This window comes from Pinus tabuliformis, chromosome 1_1, assembly GCF_031772625.1.
Source record: "Pinus tabuliformis cultivar Carrire ecotype Pingquan chromosome 1_1, CPIR1, whole genome shotgun sequence".
NCBI classification, from domain to species: domain Eukaryota; kingdom Viridiplantae; phylum Streptophyta; class Pinopsida; order Pinales; family Pinaceae; genus Pinus; species Pinus tabuliformis.
Window position 1 is genome coordinate 714,179,339 of NC_142297.1, and position 23,045 is coordinate 714,202,383.

The following is a 23,045-nucleotide window of genomic DNA, read 5'->3' on the forward strand; positions in this document are numbered from 1 at the left end:
TTCCCATTGAATGTCCTTGAGACTCGACTCAACTTGTTGGGTTTGGTGGGGGCCTTCCAAGTTCTAGGTTTCCAATATGGCTCTCGCTAGTAAGCTCTTCATTACCCAATATAGTTGGAATGGTTGTTTGAATAGAGTCAGCCTTTCGCGGGTGTGTCCAAGGTCCATTACCAAAATTGCCCATTCCTCTATTGGAATCAGTTATTCTACTGCCTTGGCATTCAATTTTTCCTATCATTTCGAAATTTCGGACTTCACTTGCATCAGGGATCCAACACTGTAAGCATACAAGAGATTTTCCATGTTCTCCTCCCCTGTTTTTCTGCCTCTTCTATGTTGGGGTTTACTAGATGAAGTCAGTGACGCTTTCCCTTTCCTACTGTTCTGATTTTTGTCGCGACAACGCCCACGTGCCAGGCTCTACCTTCACCGTGTTGTCTTAGACTAGGTCTCCCAACGACTGCAGTACCTCTTGCACCCTCACCTTAGCGAGGACCATCAGTGCAGGAGTTGGAGGAGTTTGAAGTTTAGGTAGACCTGAAAGGGTGGTGCACAAAGATGGTTGATTCAAATATTTCAGCCAAATGCAAACTTTACCGTCCATATATTTCCTGTGGGTGACAATTTTGGTTCCACATTTCCTATTCTGAGGAATGAAGACACTTAGAACCCCGCCACCCTCGGCCTTTGCCTTTGGTATGGAAGAAGACTCGACTTTCACCATATCATTGAAATGGCTCATATACATTACGTCGCCTAGACTCTCTAATAGGCCCCAGGCCCATCCAAGCCTCAGACACCAAGAATTAAATCAAGCATTTATAGAATTGACAAATCGGACGCTAGTTGCTGACCTTGACTCCCCATACATGCCCATCTGGGCCGGAATATTTCCAAAAAATGTCAAACTCTCTAATCGACCCTAGACCTATCCAAGCCTCAGACGCCTAGAGTTAAATGATTCATTAACTGAATTTACAAACAGAGTACTAGTTACAGACCCCGACTCCCCATACATGCCCATCTGGGCCAGTAGATTTCCATAAAAGACTAAAATCGGCATACCATATGTTAAAAACGATAGACTTAACCCAATCCCAATTAGCCCATGCAATAACATCACCAAACCCTACCATTATGGCTTCATTCCTTGCAGCAAGATTGTCATTTCATGAACTAAGAAGGCCTGAGATAGATACATGTAGCCATGCCTTGTCATCGTGTCGTTAACGTCACCTTGGGTGCTCAGGCTGTGTCCCAAGTTTCCAATCCCATGAGAAACTTTTACCACTGCTCAACAGCTCCAGAGGTGAAACCCCAATAACGTTTGCATGCAAAAGGCCAGACTCACCACTTGTAAAACTAATGTTACCATGCCTGAGGTTTGATCTGCCACTTGGTTACGGGACGTCAGGTCCTTTAATACCTTGAGCGTGTGGAGGCATTGGGTAGGTCGCCCAGTTGCCCTGCCCCACAACCATTCAATTATTACTTCGATCCTTGGGAGGGTCTTTCCTCCCGTCACACCCCAATTGGGGGCCCTGATTGTCACTCATGTCTCTTTTCAGAATCTCCAGCAAGGTCGCCATCCCTTCATCTTGGGTTTCCCTGTCCCCGGAGACGTCCAAATCCTTTCTAGAGTTGTTGCACCCCCAATTAGCCAGAAAATCAATAGCTACATTAATTGAGCATCGTACATGTACAAGAATGATGTATTCTACATCTGAGATAATGTATCCTATTTCCTGGATTAACCTCATTGTTCTCCAAATCTTACTTATCTTTTCGTAGTGTGCTCCTTGATGAAGCTTTTTTATGGTGTCTATCACCAGGGTGGAATCTCCTTCAATGACCAGTTTTTATATTTGTTCCCTTCTTGCGATTAATAATCCATGTTTAATTTCATTGAATTCCACCTCATTATTAATCACAATGCCATAGTTTGATGCAAACAATCGGACTACCTGGCCCTGGTAGTCTCTAAAGATGCCTCTGAATCCCACCTCTCGAGGGTTACCTTTGGATACGCCATCAAAGTTCATTTTTATGAACTCCTCTGAAGAGCATATAAATTTCGAAGGTGATTGGATGACGTCTAAAACTATAAAAATAGAGATAAGATTTTATTTATTTATGGGTGTAAATTAATTAATTTGTATGAAAAAAATTATATATATATATATATATATATATATATATATATATATATATATGAAACATTAAAAAATATATATTTGATAAGCAATTATTTTATTTATTTTTAAATTATCATCTTCATTAAATAATTTGAGAAAAAATCATATAATATCATTATTATTTTAAATTTATTTGTATGTCCAAGTATGTTTTACTTTTCATTTCTCTTTCCATAACAACTCTCTCACGCAGGGAGATTTTGTACTCCATTATGTTAACATGTCTCAATACAGTGAGGTTATATTTTGCATTCAAATAAATAAAAACACTACGATTACACAAAAATTATGGAATGTGAAGAAACATTTTTGTCATGGATTTGGCAATAAAAGTTAAATGTTACATTATACTATATTATTGTGGCTAATACTAATAATAGTTACTTGTAATATTATAGCTAATTGATTTGAATAATATTATCATATTATTTTTCACCTATAACAATATATTTTGGAACCAAACGAACAAATGCATAAGGAATTTGGTGATCTAATTTAACTTTATTTATAATATATAAACATAATCTTCCAATGAGTCAGAAACATCATGGTAAATGACACATTTTATATCTTTGACATGTTACAATGATAATAGCCCCATGCTCTAGAAGTTAATTGGGTTGCACATATTTCTATCTCTATGTAAACCAAAATAATGGTGATGGTAGTGATGTTTGTATAACAAACAAAGTTTGTATCAAACAACAACAAAGTTGCAACCCATCCTTCATAATAATAGTTCATTCACTCTCCATTAATGAAATGTGTCAGCCTCATGAGATTCAAACAAGAATGGACTTATTTGCATAGAAGTTGTTCCATCACATGTCATTTACACTTCAATTGGTAGCTTCCAAACCACATGCAAGAAAATTTGTAGCAAATTGGAGACTTGCTACAAAACCATGATCATTTTTAGTACCATGTTAATGTAACATGTTAATACATGGGAAAGTAGATATTATTTCATACAAAAATTGTGATCAGTTTTTTATATTAATTAACATAAAATTGAAACAATTAAAAAAGAAATTATCTATTCTAATAATGTATTGCTCCTAATAATGTATTGCTCCAACCAACTTGATATTGAAGAATTGAATAATAAATTAGATATTCAGTTATTTCATATAAAATGGAATTTGATAATAAATTTAAAAAACAATTAAAACTACCTGTAAACTTAAATGCATAAAACAACAACATTAGTGTTAGACTTCTAGTTTATCAATAATAATAAATTAAATGTTAATATAAATATGTTAAAAAATATATAAATAATAGAGATTGAAGTTTAAGATAAATTAAATTTTCATTTTATCACCTGAAAGTAAATTTTGAAATGCATATTAATTTTTTATTATTTTGTTATATTTTATTTTAAATCATAATTTACGGTTAATAAACCTCAAACATGTTTGATTTTAGACTTTATTTCAGATTAATCACATCAGTTTTTGGTCGATGTTTCCAACCATGGTTTATCCTGAAGACATAAGAGAAAAAATCACTTAGTCAAAATGTTTAAATAGCAAGAATGCATATGGTTCCAGACTTACCTGTTAATAATTGGCAGTTAGGAATTAGCTGTTAAAAATTAGTTGAATATATTTATTATTATTTTGTTATGTTTTATTTTAGTTTAGTAATATTTTTAATTAAAATAATATTGAATTTAAACTAGTTAGATTAATATAATAAGAATTGAATATTTATAAATATATAATTAAAAATAAGTTTAATATAGTTATTTAAAAATTAATGATATTCAACAATTATATTTAAATATTATTATATTTCCCCGGATGCGGGTGATAATGTGGACGGGACGCGCGTTTAATGGAGGCCACATGCCAGCCATGCGCTGTCACAAGGGTTATGCATGCGAGAAGACCTGTCTTCGGCCGCTAAGGAATAAATGGATTGATATTTTCCAGAGGCAATTCAATGCTCTGTCCGGCTCTTTGGTTCGAATGGAGAGTGCAGTAATGGCGGACGGGTTTCGAGGTGGCGGCAGGGATGTTAAAAGCCGCGGTGGGTTGGCTCTCTGTGCGCCGGTTCATGCTCAGTCCATGGTTCTCTGTGTGCCGGTTCATGCTCAGTCTATGGTTCTCAGTGCGCCGGTTCATGCTCAGTCTATGGTTCTTCAGTCTATGGTTCTTGCCGTCAGGGCCAATTCGCTGACTGTTTTGGGTAGCCCCAAGCCTGGTCGGTTACTCAATTTCGAGTTGCACTATATTCTTGGTGACCCTACAAATATGGTTAGGCCTCGACAGCGAATGCTCAGCCGTCGAGGTTCCTCCCGTGGCGGGTCTTTGCGCCCTCCAATAGATGCTCCTTATCCCCATTGTTGCCACTGCTATTGCCATCGAACCTCTGAAGCCAACCCCCTTCAGTCTAGCCAATTTCTGGACTCAAGCGCTCCTGATTCTGATTCGGCTTCCACGCCTACATTCGGTTCCGCCATTTTCAATTTTAGCAGTTCTCTGAATAGACCCCGAATCAGTGCCCATGTGTCGGTTCTCTTCCTCGAAGACTCTCCGGATGGTGGCGACTCTCAAGACAGTAGGGGGAAGCATCCTGCTGGCGGCTCAGAGAATGTCATGAAGAAGCCTGCGGATGTTCCAGAGAATGTCTCTAATCGCCCTCTGGCTCAGGAGGCGACGACCAGCAAAGGGGACGATGTCAACATGGACACTGTTCCCACTGCAGCGGAGGTGGAGAATTATGGATGGTGTCGGGTGGTCGAGGAGGAGCCGGACAAATAGCTGCACATCTGTTTGGACTCTCGGCCTCCCTCGCTGCTCAGGTTTTGTTTTGGTCTTATTGTTCATGTTATGGTGGCACATAGTATGTCTATGGTATGTTGGTTCAGGGATGGGTCTGTCTTCCCCGCGCGGGATTATGCTGAAGTTCTGCTGGCGCCCCTGCGGGGGATGTAATGCTTTGGTCTGGTGCCCCTGTGAGGGCTGTTTATTTTTGGTCTGGCGCCCCTGCGAGGGCTGTTTATTTTTGGTCTGGCGCCCCTACAAGGGTTGTTTATCACTGGTCTGGCGCCCCTGCGAGGGTTGTTCATTTTTGGTCTTAGCGGTTCCAAAGTGCCACAACAGACCTCTGGTTCTTTTTGTCTTGAAATGATGTAACTGTTTTCTTGCTTCTGTATATAATAGATTAGTTTTAAAGAGAAAAAAAAATATTATTATATTTAAATATTAGATAATGTTTTAATTGAGAGTTCAAAAAAATATAAATTACAATATAAAAATAAAAAATCAATAAATTATATATATATAAAATACAATTTACTAAAACATTCGAGTTTGTTTATCCATAATTAAAAACAATTATGGAGTCACGGTTTAAGGCGGTTATCTCGACAAATATTACTCTATAAGGATCAAAACCTTGAAGACTTTGGTGACTTTTGATGAAATGTTTGGTATGAAAATAACGGAAAGTGGGAAAAGGAAAGACCTTTGACATCTCTATATGGATTACACTAACCAACAGTGGTGTTAATGGCATATGGAGTATGGAGGTGTAATTTTTGTTTCCTATTAATAAAATTATTAGATTTTTTTTAAATATACATGGTTTAAATCAACATAGTTATTAAAGTAATTTATTTATAAAAAAAATTTATATTATTTAATATTGTATATTAAAATATTTTATTTAGAGTGTTTTTATTAAATAAGAATAGAACTAATTATATTTTTTTATGAGGAAGTATTTGAAATGTTTATATTTAAAAAAAATTAATTGATATAAAATTATTTTATTTGAGATGGATATTGAAATATTCTATTTATAGTCAGCGATAATATATATTTATTATGTCAAATTGAGAATGTGATTTTTTTTCTTACTTTCAGTTACCTTATTTTTATATCAAATTATATTACTTAATATTATATATAAATATAAATTATATTGCTTAATATTAGCATTCAAATATTTATCTTTAAGTGAGAATGAAATATCTTTATTATTATTTAATATAAACATTGATTTTTTTTTTTTTTAATTTAGAAATTACACACTAAACTAAAAATATAAGATTTGTATTTTTCCTATTAAACTTGCAACTACCTTATTTGTATTTAAAAATCATATTTTTTAATATAAATATTGAAATATTTTATTTATTATTGAAAATAAAATAATTTTATTATTTATAAAACTACATATTTCTTTTTTTTAATTAAAAAATTATTGTTATTAAAAAAATTATTTTTATTTTAAAAAACACATATCTTTATAAACTAAAGTAATTATTATACTCCCTTATATTAAAATTAAAATACAACTCTCGATACAATAAATTAAATAAATAATTTAAAGAATCAAATAAATATTATACTACCTTAAAATATAGATTGTAATAAAAAAATTCAATATTACTAAACAAAACAGGATCTGGAGCCTCAAGGTGGGGTGGTGGCGTTGACTACAAGTTAAAGAGGCAAGCAGTGGTGGTACCCAAGTGAAAAGGCTTTGTGTATGGCTGACGAAATGCTTCGTCCTCATAAAATAGTTTGGATTTAATAAAACCAGTAGAATTGTCCCGCTTAGAACCATATTAGATCTCAATTTCATAATCTTTGTTCCAATACTGACCTTCCTAGCCTTTTACGATGTCAAAATTAAATTATAGTGAGCTCGGGAGGCTTCTCTCCAAGCCTTTTGAGTATAGGAATAACATCTTAAATCAAACTAAATAATTCGTTTCTTAGTTTGGTCTCAGTGGACATTAACCACCATCATCATCATCATCAATAATTTATTTATTTTTATATTTTTCAAATATTTTTTTTATATCAATATATAAATTTTAATGGTTAATGGTTAAAAATGGAGGTTAAAAATATCATAAGTATTGTATTTTTCTAAATTTTAATAATCAAAATTTAAAAATTAATATTAAAAAATCTTATATAAAAAATTTTAATAATAAAAATTTTAATTTTTAAATAATGCATTTCCCCAATGACCTATCTACTAAGAATCAACAACTAAGAAGAATCAACAATGAATATTTAATTGTGGGACCCCTCCCCTAACTGTGCGTGTGACTTCAGTCTAGGTGTTGTCATACCCGTCATGTAGCCTCCTCTAAGTGTGCCCTTTGTCACTCATTTTTGTCCTAGTTGGTGATTTCAAATGGTCAAATTTGGGTGCCATGTGTCACGCCAAAATAACATCACGTCAACCTTTGGTCCACACCATTACCATGTTGGTTGTGGACCCAATCATTGGCTTTAACCCCACACAATTTAGTTTTTCCCCATTTTAATTATTTCGAAGTAATCCAAAATTCCTATGCACCTAGGGAATTCAATAGTTGTCATCAAAATGCGGACCCCCTCCCATTGTTGACCTAGAGAGGGGAGTCTGTTATCACTATTTCTACTCCAAGTTCCACAGTATCCCATCAATGGCCACTGTGCTCTCCATGATTCCAATGATTGTGATTGAAATGTGAACTCCTTCCCCCTGCCTCTTGCTAACTTGGCAGGGGGTTTTCCTCTATTGGATCTTCATTTTTCAATAAGCGAGAACCCTCCACCATTGATTCATTTAAGGGTCCACTCCCAGTGCTCATGCATCCACTCCTCGACCCTAGTCATAGTGTGAAGTCATATGGCTTAACAAGGGTTAAGCCCTTTTCCTCCATAGCCATAGAATTTTATCCCTGTGGAATTATATATGTGCGTGTATAAATTTAGAGTTAGGCCTCTGCCCTTATCACTTAACTATAATGCTTAACCACATGGGTTATGGGATTAAGTCTCGTCCTTCAACTCTCAAGGATTTCAGCCTCACAAAAGATATATATATATATATATATATATATATATATATATATATATATATATATATATATATATATATATATATATATATCTATATATTATTCTATGTCCATATACATGCCTATGCATGTATATGAACATAGTGTTAATTTATTCTAAGCTTTTGACCATGTTGACATGTACATATAAATTAAAATTAACAGGTCCATAGCTCAGCCTTGGTCATCTTTCCAAAGCTCTTACACATGATACCAAGACCTAGTATCAATATATTCATGGTAGATTCTGATAGTTATTTATATTCAAACAGGGATTTAATGACCCTTTCAAATTCAGACCATTTAGGCCATCTATTAGCACATAACAATCAGGAATTCATATGCCATTGAGAACAAGAAATTAGCATAAAAAATCTCAGTGTTATTTACTAGCATTCACCCATTATTTCATTAAAACATAAGCAAAGACCCTTGCTAATACCTTCTTCTTTTTTAATAACAAATACATTTTCATTTACCTATGTATATTAATGTAATAGAATTCAACTCCCGGATGTGGGTGTTTAGGCACACAGGTACTATGCAGTGACCTTGGGTTAGCAAGTGGCGAGGCCACCTAGCCACCCACGCTTCCACTCAGAAGCATATACAGAAAGCCACCGCCGATATTAATGGCACATTAATGAACTGTGCAGGTCGAGGCTTCATCAATTTGGTTTTTAAGATGGCCTCTTCAGACCGTCTTCCCCCCACTCCACCTCGTCTGAACTGCAATTGTCTGCCTACTGCTGCAGAGCCGAGCTCGCGCGTGACAACGGGGAGACGCTGCCAAGTTCTATGTTGCATTGACATGGTGGATGGTGCACATTTATCGCAGAGTCTTCTATGCTGCCTACGGATTGGTTCTTCGGTCTTGAATCTTAGGCACTAGTTCTTTGGTCTTGAATCTCTGCTCTGAACCGCTGATTATAGGTCATTATGTTCCCACTGACCACTCATTCTTTTGCACTGCTCCTTCTCGTCCTCATCTGCTCAATTTTTCCCAAGTGAGCATGCCTCATCTGCGTCATTGAATGCGTTGCAGGAGGGGTAGTAACTGAGGAAGATCGCCCCGCTCCTTTTCCCTCTCTAACTCGTCCCCCTCTGACTCATCCTCCCCTTCGACGGCTCATTTCTCTGGACGCTACCTAGCCACTCACAGCGGTCGGGGGCGGGCTCAAACTACAAGTCCTCGACCTGTTGACGTTGCTCCCCAACCTCTTGTTGCCTCTGTATCATCTCTGTAGCCTAGTCATTCTGCACAATTTCAATTTCGCTACACGCTGGAACATCCCTGCATAATAGCAACTATCTCAGTGGCATTTAGAGAGGAGCCACAAAACTCTGAAGACCCGACCCACAATACTCAAGCACGGAAGACCACCAGTAAGAGAAAAGCCCCTGGAAGCAGCTCAGGGACACACAGAAGCAACGAAACAGCTTAGGGATGCACAGAAGCAGCGAAGGGACGCACAAATCCAGACCGCTTCAAGAACATGGAAGAAACTCCGAGAGACAAACATGATGCAGAAGATGACATCGAGGCATACAGGTGTCTAATAGTGGAAGAACCTTCTCCTCCTAACGACACCTAGCTGGTCAATGTTTTCCAAGTTTTGGTTCCTGGCTCCCAATACTATGGGTCTATTATGGTGTTTTTTTATGCAATGTTGTTAATTTTGATGATTGTTCAAAAAAATGTTCCATTCTGGCACTACAGGTTGTTACCCCTACGTGGGCAGCAAACTCTTATAGTTTTGGACTGGTTTCCCCGATGCGGGCAGTCTCTTTCCAGTCTTTTGTTGTTAAACATGGCATAATTTGGGGCTTGCTCTGCAGAGGTCGGTGCCTCCTTGTACTACTTTTGTTACATTAATAGAATTAGTCTAATTTAGAAAAAAAAAATGTTATAGAATTCAACATATATATATATATAGATATATATATATATATATATCGTGACACCATATGTGGGCTAAACATCATCGAGATGTTCAATTTATTGTGCTCAAAAGGCTTTTCCTCGTGGATTTCTCAGACTGCAATTTTCATGTAATTATTTTAGTTCTCTGCTCTAAGAATTAGAGTTTGTGACTGAGTATGAGAAAAAATTCTGGTGAACTTTGGATCTCTATCACTTACCATTACCTTAATAAAGCCATGAAGGTTGTGGCTTTATTTTATAAACACTTTTTCCACTTGGATTGTTCGATGTAAATTTCTAAGCAGAAGAGTAAAAAATATAATTTTATATGGTTGGTGATGTATTCTCCTAACAATAAGAAAAGACTAGAAAAAGATGTTAAAACCGTATAATCTTCAGCTTCAATCCTTAGATCTGCATAAAACATTTATAAACTTGCAAAAGAAACTAAGAATATCAAAAGATCTATATAGCAAAGTTGCATATATAACACCCAACGGAAAGGAAATTTTTCTATTAATAATATTCACATAGGAAGAAGAATGTAGACATGGGTCTCTAAAGCCCTCATCCATAGGAAGATCAAAAGATCTATATACCAAAGTTGCATATATAACACCCAATGGAAAGGAGCATTTTTTATTAATAATATTCACATAGGAAGAAGAATGTAGACATGGGTCTCTAAAGCCCTCATCCACAAGAGGGTTCTTTTGATATCCCTACACTTTAGTTGGCTATTTCTCTCTCTTGACAATGGAAGTTGAACTCACGGAGGGGAGCTCGAAAGTAAAAATATTATATTAACGATGATGATAATGATCATATGTAGAGAGTGAAGGAAAACTTCTCTATTTATAATAAAATGCTAGGATGGGTCTAGATTTAATCAAATAATAGAATATTATTAGACCAAATCAAGATTTATCAGTATATTTAGGATAGGAAAATATTGATGAAATGGTGAAAAAGCTTTATCTATTGAAGAGACTAAAAAAATAATGATTAATTAAGTTAATTAAGAAAAGTTGTTAAAGTAATTAATAAATAAAAATGACTTATTAATTACTTTAAGAAGATATGGTCAAAGCAAGTTAGAAATAATTATTAAATAATCATTTAATATCTATTTCACCAAGAAATGAGGAATAATAAATAAATAATATTTTATTTAATTATTTATGGGAAATGCGGTCAAAATGTGTTACAAATAATTAATAAATAATTATTTCAAGGGATAAAGGTTAAATGTTTAAGGAATAATAAATAAACATTGGTTTATTTAATCATTCCTATGGATATCCATGGGGTATTAGATAGACGACGATTGGGTGCATTTTTAAGACGCTCCTAGATGTTAAATTACTGGTTCAATTCCCCACCCTATTTGGTTGTTATTCTTGGACATGGACATAATGTAGCCTCATCAATGATAAACATAAAATAAAATAAATATTCCTTTGGATGGGTGAAAATATGTTAATTATTTTCACAAAAATAGGTAAATATGAGAATAACATGAAATTAATTAAATTCGTTCCTCAATTAATTTTCAAGTGGTTAAGCAAAAATAATTAAAGTTGTCGTTAGTGCGACTTTTTGGGAGTCTTTCCGTTGGGTTTTTCCATTCTAGTTTCTTTAAAATATGGCAGGAATTTATTGAAATCACAAGCTTGATGGGTAATCCCTGTACAATCGAAGTTCCCTAGGGGTTTTTCAAGGTGTTGAATCCATATATACAGTTAAAAAATCAGTTTAAATAACACAAATCAAAATTTCACTTCAAATTGTTCCGCCAGATTTCGGCACTGGAAAGTCCAAAAAGTTGTACTAAAGACAACTTTTTAGGAAAAATGGTTCTCTAAATTATTTCTAAAGGTGAAATTGGGTTTAATGCCTAAAACTCATAGTACATGGTGTATTTCGATCATCCTAGTGGAAAATGGCTAGTTGGTCACTTTAAAGGTGATAACAGATAGTTCCCCTATGTACGAGTGTTAGGAGCACATCGTATGACCAAAATACATTGTACATTCACATTCACCAAAAACCAAAGGAGGAGTCAAATGGAGAAAGAATGAGAGAACCATTGCAGCATAGGGAAGAAATATAATTGGAGGAGGCAAAACCTATTGGTCAAAGAAAATTCTCCTTTATTATTTGTACATGACCTCAATGAAGCAAGGGAGGCATACTCATACCGACTAAGATAACTCAATACAATAATAATAGTTTGTCCAACAATTTGGGTGCGACAAAAATAGTACATGATACATTCTGTGCATGCATCAATGGGCTAGAAAGTAATACAATGATATAAAAGAGTCTCATATACATATGTGGTTGAAATACGGAGGTCATGGCTAATACAATGAGTGTTATTGAAGGGAGTACAGGGGACCAAATGTCCCCAAGTTGATGTCACAGGGAGATCTCAACTAAAGAAGCCTTACTAAACTAAAAAGGGCTCTGAAGATATGAATGGGCCAACTAAAGAAGGGGCTCATGAAGTGGCCTCTATGATCGACATACAACCTAACCTTTGATATTTCGTGACATTTGAAAATATAAAAATAGAGATAAGATTTTATTTATTTATGGGTGTAAATTAATTAATTTGTATGGGGAGATGTCAACTAAAGAAGCCTTACTAAACTAGAAAGGGCTCTGAAGATATGAATGGGCCAACTGAAGAAGGGGCTCATGCAGTGGCCTCTACGATCGACATACAACCTAACCTTTGATGTTTCGTGACGTCTGAAAATATAAAAATAGAGATAAGATTTTATTTATTTATGGGTGTAAATTAATTAATTTGTATGAAATATATATATATATATATATATATATATATATAATAAAAGAACAATTATATTTGATAATCAATTATTTTATTTATTTTAAAAATATCATCTTCTTTAAATAATTGGAGGAAAATTCATATAATATCATTATATATTAATGGGTCGGTCTGAATACCAATCTTCTGATTACAATAGGAGTGGGCATGATCCAATTGGATTTGTCCTTCTGAGAAACTATGAGGTTTGCTTTCCACTTCCAGCTCCTTTTGGTATCAGCAATTGAGCTTATTTCTGCAATTTGCCCAAGTTTAAATATACAAACAAACAACTTCAGAATTAAACAAAAAAACATATTTGCTGAAATGATTTAAGGAATTGGGACCCATGTTTCTTCCCTATCTCTTTTCATTGCCCCGGCCGATAGATGTGCAACTTTATTGGCTTCAAGATCTGCCTCTTTGTTATTGTCTCTCAGCACGTGAAAGTATTTCAGATTTTGGAACAGCTTCGTCATGCTTCTGATTCTTTGGATCAGCCTTGCTAATCTTAAATCCCTTGGTGTAGAATTAGTCACCATGAGTTTTATGATCACTTCGGAATCCCCAAAAATATTGGCCTCCTTGATTTCCAGATTCAAGAGCAGCTTGAGTCCTTGGTAGAGGGCAAATGCCTCAGCTTGGATGCTAGAATTGATTCCTAGACCCCAGGCAAACTGGAGGATCGATGTACCTTCAATGTTTTTAATAACTCCTCCTGCTCCAGCGTTGCCCGGATTACCTTTTGTTGCCCCGTCGAAGAAGAGGGAGTGCACCTTTTGCTTGAGGATCCAGTTTTGAAAATCCTCGCTATTTTTTCCCCTTATTTGCCATTCCTCAGGAGGAGCCATGCTTCTGATATTTTGGTGGAATTGCAGGTTCAAGGAGGTCCCCCAATCTCTGTCTAGCTGGCTGAGGTTTGAGTCGTCTTTTTGTTCTCCCAAACATTCTTTTAATTGAATCTTTACCTTGGCCGCCACTGTCTTGGCATTATGCTGAATGCTTCTAAAGATTCTGCTGTTGCGCTCTAGCCATAGTTGCCAGCAGCAAATTTTAAGCAGTGATGCCCAGGCCGCTTTGATCACTTTATTTTTAGGAGAGGGTCCAGGATAGCAGATTTTCCAAGTGGCGAACAGATCTATTATGGAGGCAGGGAGCTCGAATCTAGGGTTCCAATAGTCCATCAGTTCTCTCCAGACCTGTATGGAGAACTTGCAATTGAGGACCAGATGCGTGGCACATTCCTCAGATTCTTTGCACAAGGAGCACCTGGACGGACCGTGGAAGCCACGCCTCTGGAGTTTGTCCTCAGTTAAAATTTTTCTGTGGCATAAAAGCCAACAAAAAATATCAATTTTTGGCAACGAAGAGATACCCCAGACAGCCTTCCACGGGGCCGGGTCCGGAGGCACGTTTGGGATTGCAGCAAGGTGCGCATAACCCTGGGCAACATAATAGCCGGCCGACTGATCGCCCCAGCCTCACCTATCTTTCCTGCTGATGTGCGTGGGTGCTATCCCGTTCAGAAGCTCGCGGAGGTGGATGAACTCTTGATGGAGGTCTGAAGGCGGATCCGGCAGACTCCAGCCCACCCATTTCATTCCATTCCATGAGGATATGTCCCACAGTTTTACTTTTCCAATTTTTGTCAACCATTCTTTCAATGCTTTCACCTTTGGGCAGTCTCTTATGGGATCATGATCCATAATACGATCATTCCATATGCTTATTTTTTTCCCATTTCGGGGAATCCAGTAGGCTTTGGATTGAATCAACGGGGCAGCTTTAAAGCAGAGGCTGACAAAGGGCGAGGCTCCTTGAGGAGAAGGTCCATCTAAACATCTCAACCTTGTGCTTTTGAAGTATTTTCTCCAGAGCGTTGTCTGTGCCCAGCTTGGTTTAGGCGCAATTAATCTCCAGAGGAGCTTGGCTCCCATTGCTATGTTCTGTAGAGGGAGCTTCTTAAAATTGAGCCCACCCTCCATCTTAGATTTGAGGACAGTCTCCCATTTAACCAGCGGGAATCTTCTCTCATTGTGTTTACCCCCTTTCCAAAAGAAATTTCTGATATATTGCTCCATTTTCTGGAGTATACCAGTGGGCGCAAGAAGCACTGAGAACTGGTATAACGGGAGGCTGCTAAGGACGGCTTTAATGAGAACTGTTTTTCCTGCCATATTTAGCCAATTAATTCCCCATGCCTGGAGTTTGCTTTTGAATTTTTCTACCTGTGGAAACCAATCCTTGCTATAGGTGCGCTTGAGGAAAATAGGTAGACCCAGATACTTGAACGATGTCCATTCTGAGGAGGCTGTAAATCCTAGGCATCTGGTGATGGTATTGAGCAGAGAGGGCGGAGTGTTCCAGCAGTAAGTATGACACTTACCCTTGTTGAGGCTGCTTCCAGACTCCATACAATACTCATCAAGCGTCTCTTTAAATCTTCTGGATGAATGGATCGAAGCTGCCCCAAGAAGCAGAGTATCATCTGCAAATAGGGCGTGGTTTATGTTTTGGACCCCCCTCACTATGGATATCCCTGAAATATCCTGCTCTTGCATTTTTTTGTTTAGGTGGAAACTTAGAACAGAGGCTTGAATAACAAATAGCAGTGGAGATATGGGACAGCCCTGTCTTAGTCCTCTTGTAGCTTTAAAGAAACCTGTAGATCTACCGTTGACTAAAGGAGCGATCCATGGTTCTGAGATACAAGCCCGGATCCAATTGATAAATCTCACCCCAAAACCAATTTTTTTCAAAACAGTCAAAAGAAAGCTATGATTAACTCGGTCAAAGGCATTTGCTAGATCCAGTTTGATAGCCATACCTTGTTCTTTGCGCTGCTGACTTGACAGAATTGCCTCTTGGACTAGTATGAAGTTGTCCACCAAATGCCTTCCGTGGATGAAGCCTCCTTGGTTCTCTGGAATGATTTTAGGAAGAATATGCTTCAACCTGTTAGCAATAATTTTTGTGATCAACTTGTAGCCAATGTTACACAGGGATATGGGGCGAAACCTATTAAAGAAGTTGGCTCCCTTTTCCTTGGGAATGAGAGCAAGGAAAGAGGAGTTAGTACTTCCTCCTAATTTCTGGCAAGCCTGCGATTTTTGAACCATTTTATATAAATCTTTCCCCACTATGTACCAGCAGGATTGGAGAAAAGAGGTGGAAAAACCATCAGGGCCCGGGGATTTATCTGGGTCCATAGTATAGAGGGCACTTTTGAGTTCTTCCATTGTGACTTTGTTTTCTAGATGATGATTCATCTCGACAGATATTGAAGTGGGAACCTCGTCCAGTAAACGAGAGTTCTGGTGATTGTTTGTATCTTCACTATACAAGCGTTTGAAATGTTGATGGGTTGCATGTTTAATACTTGCAAAGTATTTGTGTGTGATAGCGGCTTCTTTAATTTCAGTTATGGAGTTGAAACCTTTCCTGGCTTCAGCTTGTTTGTGAAAAAAAGAGGTATTTCTGTCGCCTGCCTTTAGCCAAAGACAGCGCGATTTGATCCTCCACGTTTCCTCTTCGGCCAGGCATGTTTTATGATACTGCTGTTGGAGATGTACCTCTTTGTCTAAGATTTCTCTAGACATATGTGCCTCTTCCATGATCAGTTGATGGGCGTCAAGCTGACTTTGGATATTTTTCCTTTCAGCTGTTGGATTGGCAAGAGATTTGGCCCAGCACTTTAGGGTTGCTTTCAATCTCTTGAGTTTTTCTTCCCAAATATAAAATGGAGATCCGCTGACTGGCTGGGACCATCTTTCTTTGACAATCTGCAAGAAGTTGGGTTCCTTGATCCACAAAGGACTAAACTTGAAGGGAATGGGGCAAAGGTCAGTGTGAGCTCATAGGATTATCTTGATTGGCTTATGATCAGAGGTGCTACAAGGAAGAATGTGCATGCTAGCGTCTAGACCAAGCAAAAGAAAGGAGCTATGCACAAAGAATCTATCCAGCCTTGCTGCAATATGGCCAGGACCTATTCTTTTATTGGACCAAGTAAACTTACCTGAGACAGGCTTGATATCTAGCAGATCCCAGTCTTGGAGGAGATCCTCTACCCATTCCCTTGCCGGATCTCGCACAATGTAGCCTCCTCGCTTTTCAGAAGAGTGCAGCATGATGTTCAGGTCACCTGCTATGATGACATTTTCTAGATTGCCCAGATCTACTTGCTGCCTTAAGGAGTCCCAGCAAATCTTTTTTTCTCCAGCATTGACCGGTACATAAACATTGAAAAGACAAAAGATTTCTTTTGTAGTTAGATGTTGCATCTTTGACATCGCCCAGTGGATATTTGATGCCTCTGACACCAGCGAAAACCTGCTTTCATTCTAAAGAGTATCCAACCCTCCAGAGGCTCCTTGGCTGAGATAGCTGTTGCATTAGTCTTTTTCCAAAGTTTTTTGCTTACCTGAAGAAGATCTGACTCCTCCATCTTAGTCTCCTGGAGAAGGAGTATATCAGGGGCCTCTATTCTTATTAGATTTTGTATAGCCTCTTCTTCGATTTTGCTGCCCATACCCCTACAGTTCCAGGAGATTATCTTCATTTTTTACCTTTGCTCGGCTGGGCTCCCTTGGAGCCTTGATGCTGATTTCTTACCATCTTCGGCTTTTTTGCTAACAGCTTCTCCAAAGTTGGTTGACTGCCCTATAGTTTATCTTTGTACGTTTCGTGCTCTCTTTTCTCTCGATTCTTTTTGCGCCCTCTTGTAGATCTCCTTACATAGGATTGGGATTCTCCTATTTCTCCTTCCTCCTCCGAATCTTCTAAATCTTGATCCTCCACCTCGACTGCATCGGGGGTTCCTTTTGAGCTTTCTGCAGCTCCCATGTCTTTAAAGTTTGGGGGTTGGGAACCTTTGTCAGGGGCCACTGGCTTTTGAGCTACCACTTCGTGGGAGTCCTCTAGTTGGGAGCTAAGAGGATCAAACCTGTTCTCTGGGTGAACTTGGGCTGGGTTTGCTGGATCTGCTGGACCGGATCCTGTTGAGGGCCTTTGCTGCTAAATCCTCCTGACTTCTGGATCTTGGAAGACATTTTGGTTCATTTAACTTGGTTCCAGCCGGCCTCCTTCCCTTGAGCTGCTTCGTTGACCATTGGGCAGTTTCTGGCGAAGTGCCCATAAACCTGGCATTTCCGGCATTTGAAGGGCATCTGTCCATAGTCTAACTTCTGCACATGTGTCCAACTTCCTACTTTGATTTTGATGGCCTCTGGGAGGCCCTCCTCCAAATCCACCTCAACGCAGATCCTTGCACAGTCATATTGATCCTTGCTGTTCGCTCGGTCTATGAATTTCCCCAGGGCATTTCCGATGTGCATCAAAGAGTCCCAGTTCCAGCAATGAACTGGGAGGTTAGGAAGCCTAACCCATACCGGGACAGCTTTGGGTATGTCTACTGCTGGATCGAAGTCAGGAGTCCATTTGTTCAAATACAGACCTTGGGGGCCCATAAAGTAAGGACCATTTCGGAAAATTAGATCTTTGTCGTCTTTGGAGGTGAATTCAAAGAGGAAGAATCCTCGCCCCAGAAAGTATGAGGTCACACTTTCTTTGATCAGTGACAACCAGTTTCTTTTGACCCAACTCTGTGGTTTTGGGGGATGGCCATAGACTGGTGAACTGGCCTATGAGAGCTCGCTCGGACAAGGACAAAGCAACCTGTATCGGGGTTTCCGGAGGAAGTGAGATCTCAGCGATATCATCGAGTTTCTTGACGAATTTCCTCGCTTCTACATTTTTCTTCTCGGGTAGCCCATCTAGAAGCCGACTGAACGCCTCAGCTGAGGAGATCGTCGACACAGGAGGAGAGGGAGGGGCCTGGGGGGTGCCGAGCACCTCCATGGACGCTAGATCTAGCTTGACAGGTGCTCTTGGACAGGTCAATCCCCCATGGCTAGAGGGGCCTCGCTTGGGCAGATCCGTGGCTGATTGGGCTCACACGCAGTCTACGCAAGGCTGGAAAGGTCGAACAGGGGCCGAGCTGGGGCGTGGAGCAGTGCTCAGAGCTAATCGCAGTCAGTGTTCATTCCCTAGCATCTCAACCAGCTAATATTAATAATAGTTATTTGCAATATTATAGCCAATTGATTTAAATAATATCATCATATTATTTCTAGCCTATAACAATATCTTTTGAAACGACACCAACAAATGTAGGAAATTGGTAATGTAATTTAACTATATTTATAATATATAAACATAATCCTCGAATCAGCCAAAAACCACATGGTAAATGACACATTTTATATTTTTAACATGTTACAATGATAATAGCCCCATGCTCTAGAATTCAATTGGGTTGCACATATTTCTATCTCTATTAAAACTAGAACAATGGTGGTGGTAGAGAGGTTTGTATCACAAACAAAGTTTGTATCAAACAACAACAACACTACAACTCATCCTTCATAATAACAGTTCATTTATTCTCCATTTAGTGAAATGTGTTAATCTCATGAGATTCAACCAAGAAATGGCTTATTTGCATAGAAGTTGTTTGATCACATGTCATTTACACTTCAATTGATAGCTTCCAAATTAGTTGCAAGAAAAATTATAACAAATTGGAGACTTGCTATGAAGCCATGATCATTTCTAGTACCCTGTTAATGTAACATGTTAAGACATAGGAAATTAGATATTATAGCATACCAAAATTGTGTTAATCTTTTAATTTATTAATCCTACCAACTTGATATAGAAAAATTAAGTAATAAATTAAATATACATTTATTTAATATAAAATAAAATTTGGTAAAAAATTAAAAAAAACAACTAAACTACCTGTGAATTTAAATATTTAAAACAAATCCCTATAAACATTGACATGGTGTTAGACTTAGACTTCTTGTTTCTCACTAGTAATAGATTAAATATTAATTTTTTTAATAAAACTTAGTTTAAAATAAACTAACTAGTAATATATTGAAGTTTAAAATAACTATGTTAAATAAAATAAATATTAAATTTGTATTGAAGTTTAAAATACTTATGTTAAATAAAATAAACAGTAAATTTGTATTTTATCATGTAAAGATAAATTTTAAAATAAATGATAAATTTATTTTTATTTTATTTTAAATTATAATTTATTTTTGCTAATAAACCTAAAATATTCTAATTTATCATTTTATCAATAATTAAAAACATTTATAGAGCCATCTGGTTTAAAGTTGTAGTGGGCCTGGTGAAACTATTGTTAGTGGCGTATCTCAAAATGAGGATATAAAATCTAAACGAATTGGAAGTTATTTTATATTTATATATAGAGAGGGAACAATCACTTTAATACACAGATATTAATACACAAATGCAAGTAAAGGTATAGATTAATTTTAATATCAAAATAAATTATAGATAATTTTTCTGAGTATAATTTTATTATTATTATTTTCCCGTTTTAAATTGAAAAATGTTAATATTATTTAAAAATAAACATTTAATTGTTTAATGGTTAATTTCATTTTTGAAGTTAATTTACGTTTTCACTCACTAAAAAATAATAATATTAAACTTAAATTGAAATTTTAAATAATTAAATATATATTTATAAATAATATTTTAATTTTAATTATATATATATATATATATATATATATAATTTTAATAATAATTTAATAAATTATTAATATAATTTTAATTATCGCAATATATTATAATAATAGTACATAAATAAATTATATTTAATTAAAAAACATTATTTTATTATAATATTAAAATATCTTGCTTTTCTCATATAAATATTTTTTTATTAAATTAAAAATTAAAAATATCTTTTAAAATAATGCAACTCAACATATTAATTTGGTAAAATAAAAATCACAATCGTTTTAATAAAAAATATAAAAACGTTCTCACAATTAAAAAAATAAAATAAAAAATGGACGCGAAAAAAGCTATAATAAGTGGCATGTTTTGAGTTATAAATTAGGAAAAACGCACATTATAAAAAAAAATTAATAATAGAAAAGCGCACACTAAAAAAGCTCTAAGAAGTGGAAGTGGAAGTCTTCCATTCTAAACTGGGCCAAGACAAGAGAAAACAAAACGACCTAGTAAAAAAAATAAAAACTTTCTACTGTTAGAAAAGCGAACACTTAGAAGCTATACTTTCTACTTTTAGAAAAGCGAACAGTAAGTCTTGAATTCTAAATTAGACGAACAATAAACAAAACGAGCATGGTACGCCACATATAAATTCTGCGACACACAGGAAGGTGTGAAGAGAAATTTATAAATTCTGCGACACACAGGAAGGTGTAAAAATATATTCAGAAGAAGAGTAGGAGCAAGAGAAACCATGGAAAATACTTGGGCTAAACTTCATTGGGATGTTCAACTCAGGGTGCTCAAAAGCCTTTCTCCCAAGGATTTGCTCACACTGCAATTTTCATCTAACTATTTTAAATCTCTGCTCTCGGATTTAGAGTTTGTGATTGAGTATGAGAAAAACCGCCCATCTCACACGCCCTTCTACCGCCAAACCAGACGCACGTTCTGGCAGTTTGGCGTTATCGACCATCTGTGGACGTTGACTGCTTACGGCGACGGGTTCTTGTGCTACCAGACTTTCCTACGGCCTTCAACAACGGAGAGGATATTTCTGGTGTTCAATCCTCTCTCTCACAACGATCGATGGATGGTGGCGGCGCCGGACAATGACTGCAGCGGGGGAAGTCTCTCGGAGATTGCCGGAATCGCGTTCGATCAGAAAAACGGTGTACCAAAGCTCGTCCTGTGCCAGAAGTCGATTGCGTTCGATTATCATTCTGAAAGAACCACTTATGTTTACAACTTCAAAGAGCTGACGTGGAAGAAAATACCAAAGTCGAGGGAAATTAGCAGTAAGCTAAAAATTGGCCCACCCTTAGATTGTAACGCTCAAATTGTGAATGGGCGTCTATTGTGTTGGGTGATGGATTGTGTGCAAACTTGGTCCATTCCATACATGGTGCTGGTGTTTGACTTGGAAGAAGAGGCGTGGTTGGACCCAATCCCAGTGAACCACGAGTTGTCCGCTCCCGTGTGTATTGCAGAGCATGAAAATGAGGTGTGTCTGGTAGGCGGCGACAGCACAAATGGGATGATGGAGTTAAGGGTTTGGAAAATGGATAAGCTCCTCAAAATTTTCAGAGCAGAGGAATTCGTTCCACCCCCACCTTCTAATTCGTTGTGGAAACGTCATGATCTGTTGGGCGGTCGGGGTGCTTTTTTATGGATCACACGCTTCGACGGCGAAGCAGACGAAGGGGACGTGGAGATACAGCGTGTATGGGTCTATGACATGTCACGTCGTTCTTGGGAAGATTTGGGCGCCTTATCATTGGCAACTCAGTATGATTTGGTGAGGGCGACACTATAAAGATTTGTTTGTTTGGAACCCTGCGATTAAGTTGAATGCAGATTCTTGAAATTGAAATATTTTAGATCCGATTAACATATGCAAAGTTAAATAATTGATACCCGTTTTGAACCCACTCTTCTCAGGTTGCTGTATTCCTTCAATTGATAACTATTCATCTGTTTGGCACATCGCATGAGCAATGCAATTTATACTTAATATGCTCACGTATAAATGTTGTCTCATACAGTTAATGTTTGAACCAACATATAGTGTGTCTTTTTTAAAGAAAGACCATCTTGGCGTAGTTCTGGCTTCTAATGGGTTTCATTATTTCTTTTATGTTGTCTCTTTCTATCTGTACCTCGATTAAGTGACACACAATAGTGTGGAAAAATGTATGTGTGTATATATATAAAATAACTAATTTATGATAGTTTTCTGATATGTTTATAGCAGTGTTATATGAACCGCCATTTTTAAGTCGATTGCAGATTTCTAGAATATTTTGAGATCCAACGGACATGGGCGGTCAAAAAATTGACCGCACCCATGTCCGTTGGATTCGAGAATATTTTGGGATCCAACGACATGGGCGGTAAAAAAATTGACCGCACCCATGTCTGTAGGATCCCAAAATATTCCAGAAATCTGCAATCATCCTTAAGTCGACTGCAGATTTCCAGAATATTTTGGGATCCAACGGACATGGGCGGTCAAAAAATTGACTGCACCTATGTTCGTGGGACCCAAAATATTCCGGAAATCTGCAATCGACTTAAACTCACGGCCAAATCAACCATATAAGCAGTGATCTCTATAAAGATCAAAATCTCGACTTTGGTGATTTTTGATGGAATGTTTGGTATGAAAAT

General features: G+C 37.0%; 1 protein-coding gene across 1 annotated transcript; it reads right to left on the minus strand.

Annotated features, from left to right (window-relative positions):
* Positions 1 to 17,869: 17,869 nt before the first annotated feature.
* Positions 17,870 to 18,280, minus strand: LOC149215870 (uncharacterized). The gene has a single exon (XM_089389749.1). It carries the CDS (start codon positions 18,278 to 18,280, stop codon positions 17,870 to 17,872), a length of 411 nt encoding a protein of 136 aa, XP_089245875.1.
* Positions 18,281 to 23,045: the final 4,765 nt, after the last annotated feature.

Coding starts and splice junctions, on each gene's coding strand:
- LOC149215870 (XM_089389749.1), bottom strand. CDS start 18,280: ATGGGCCCCCAAGGTCTGTATTTGAACAAATGGACTCCTGACTTCGAT.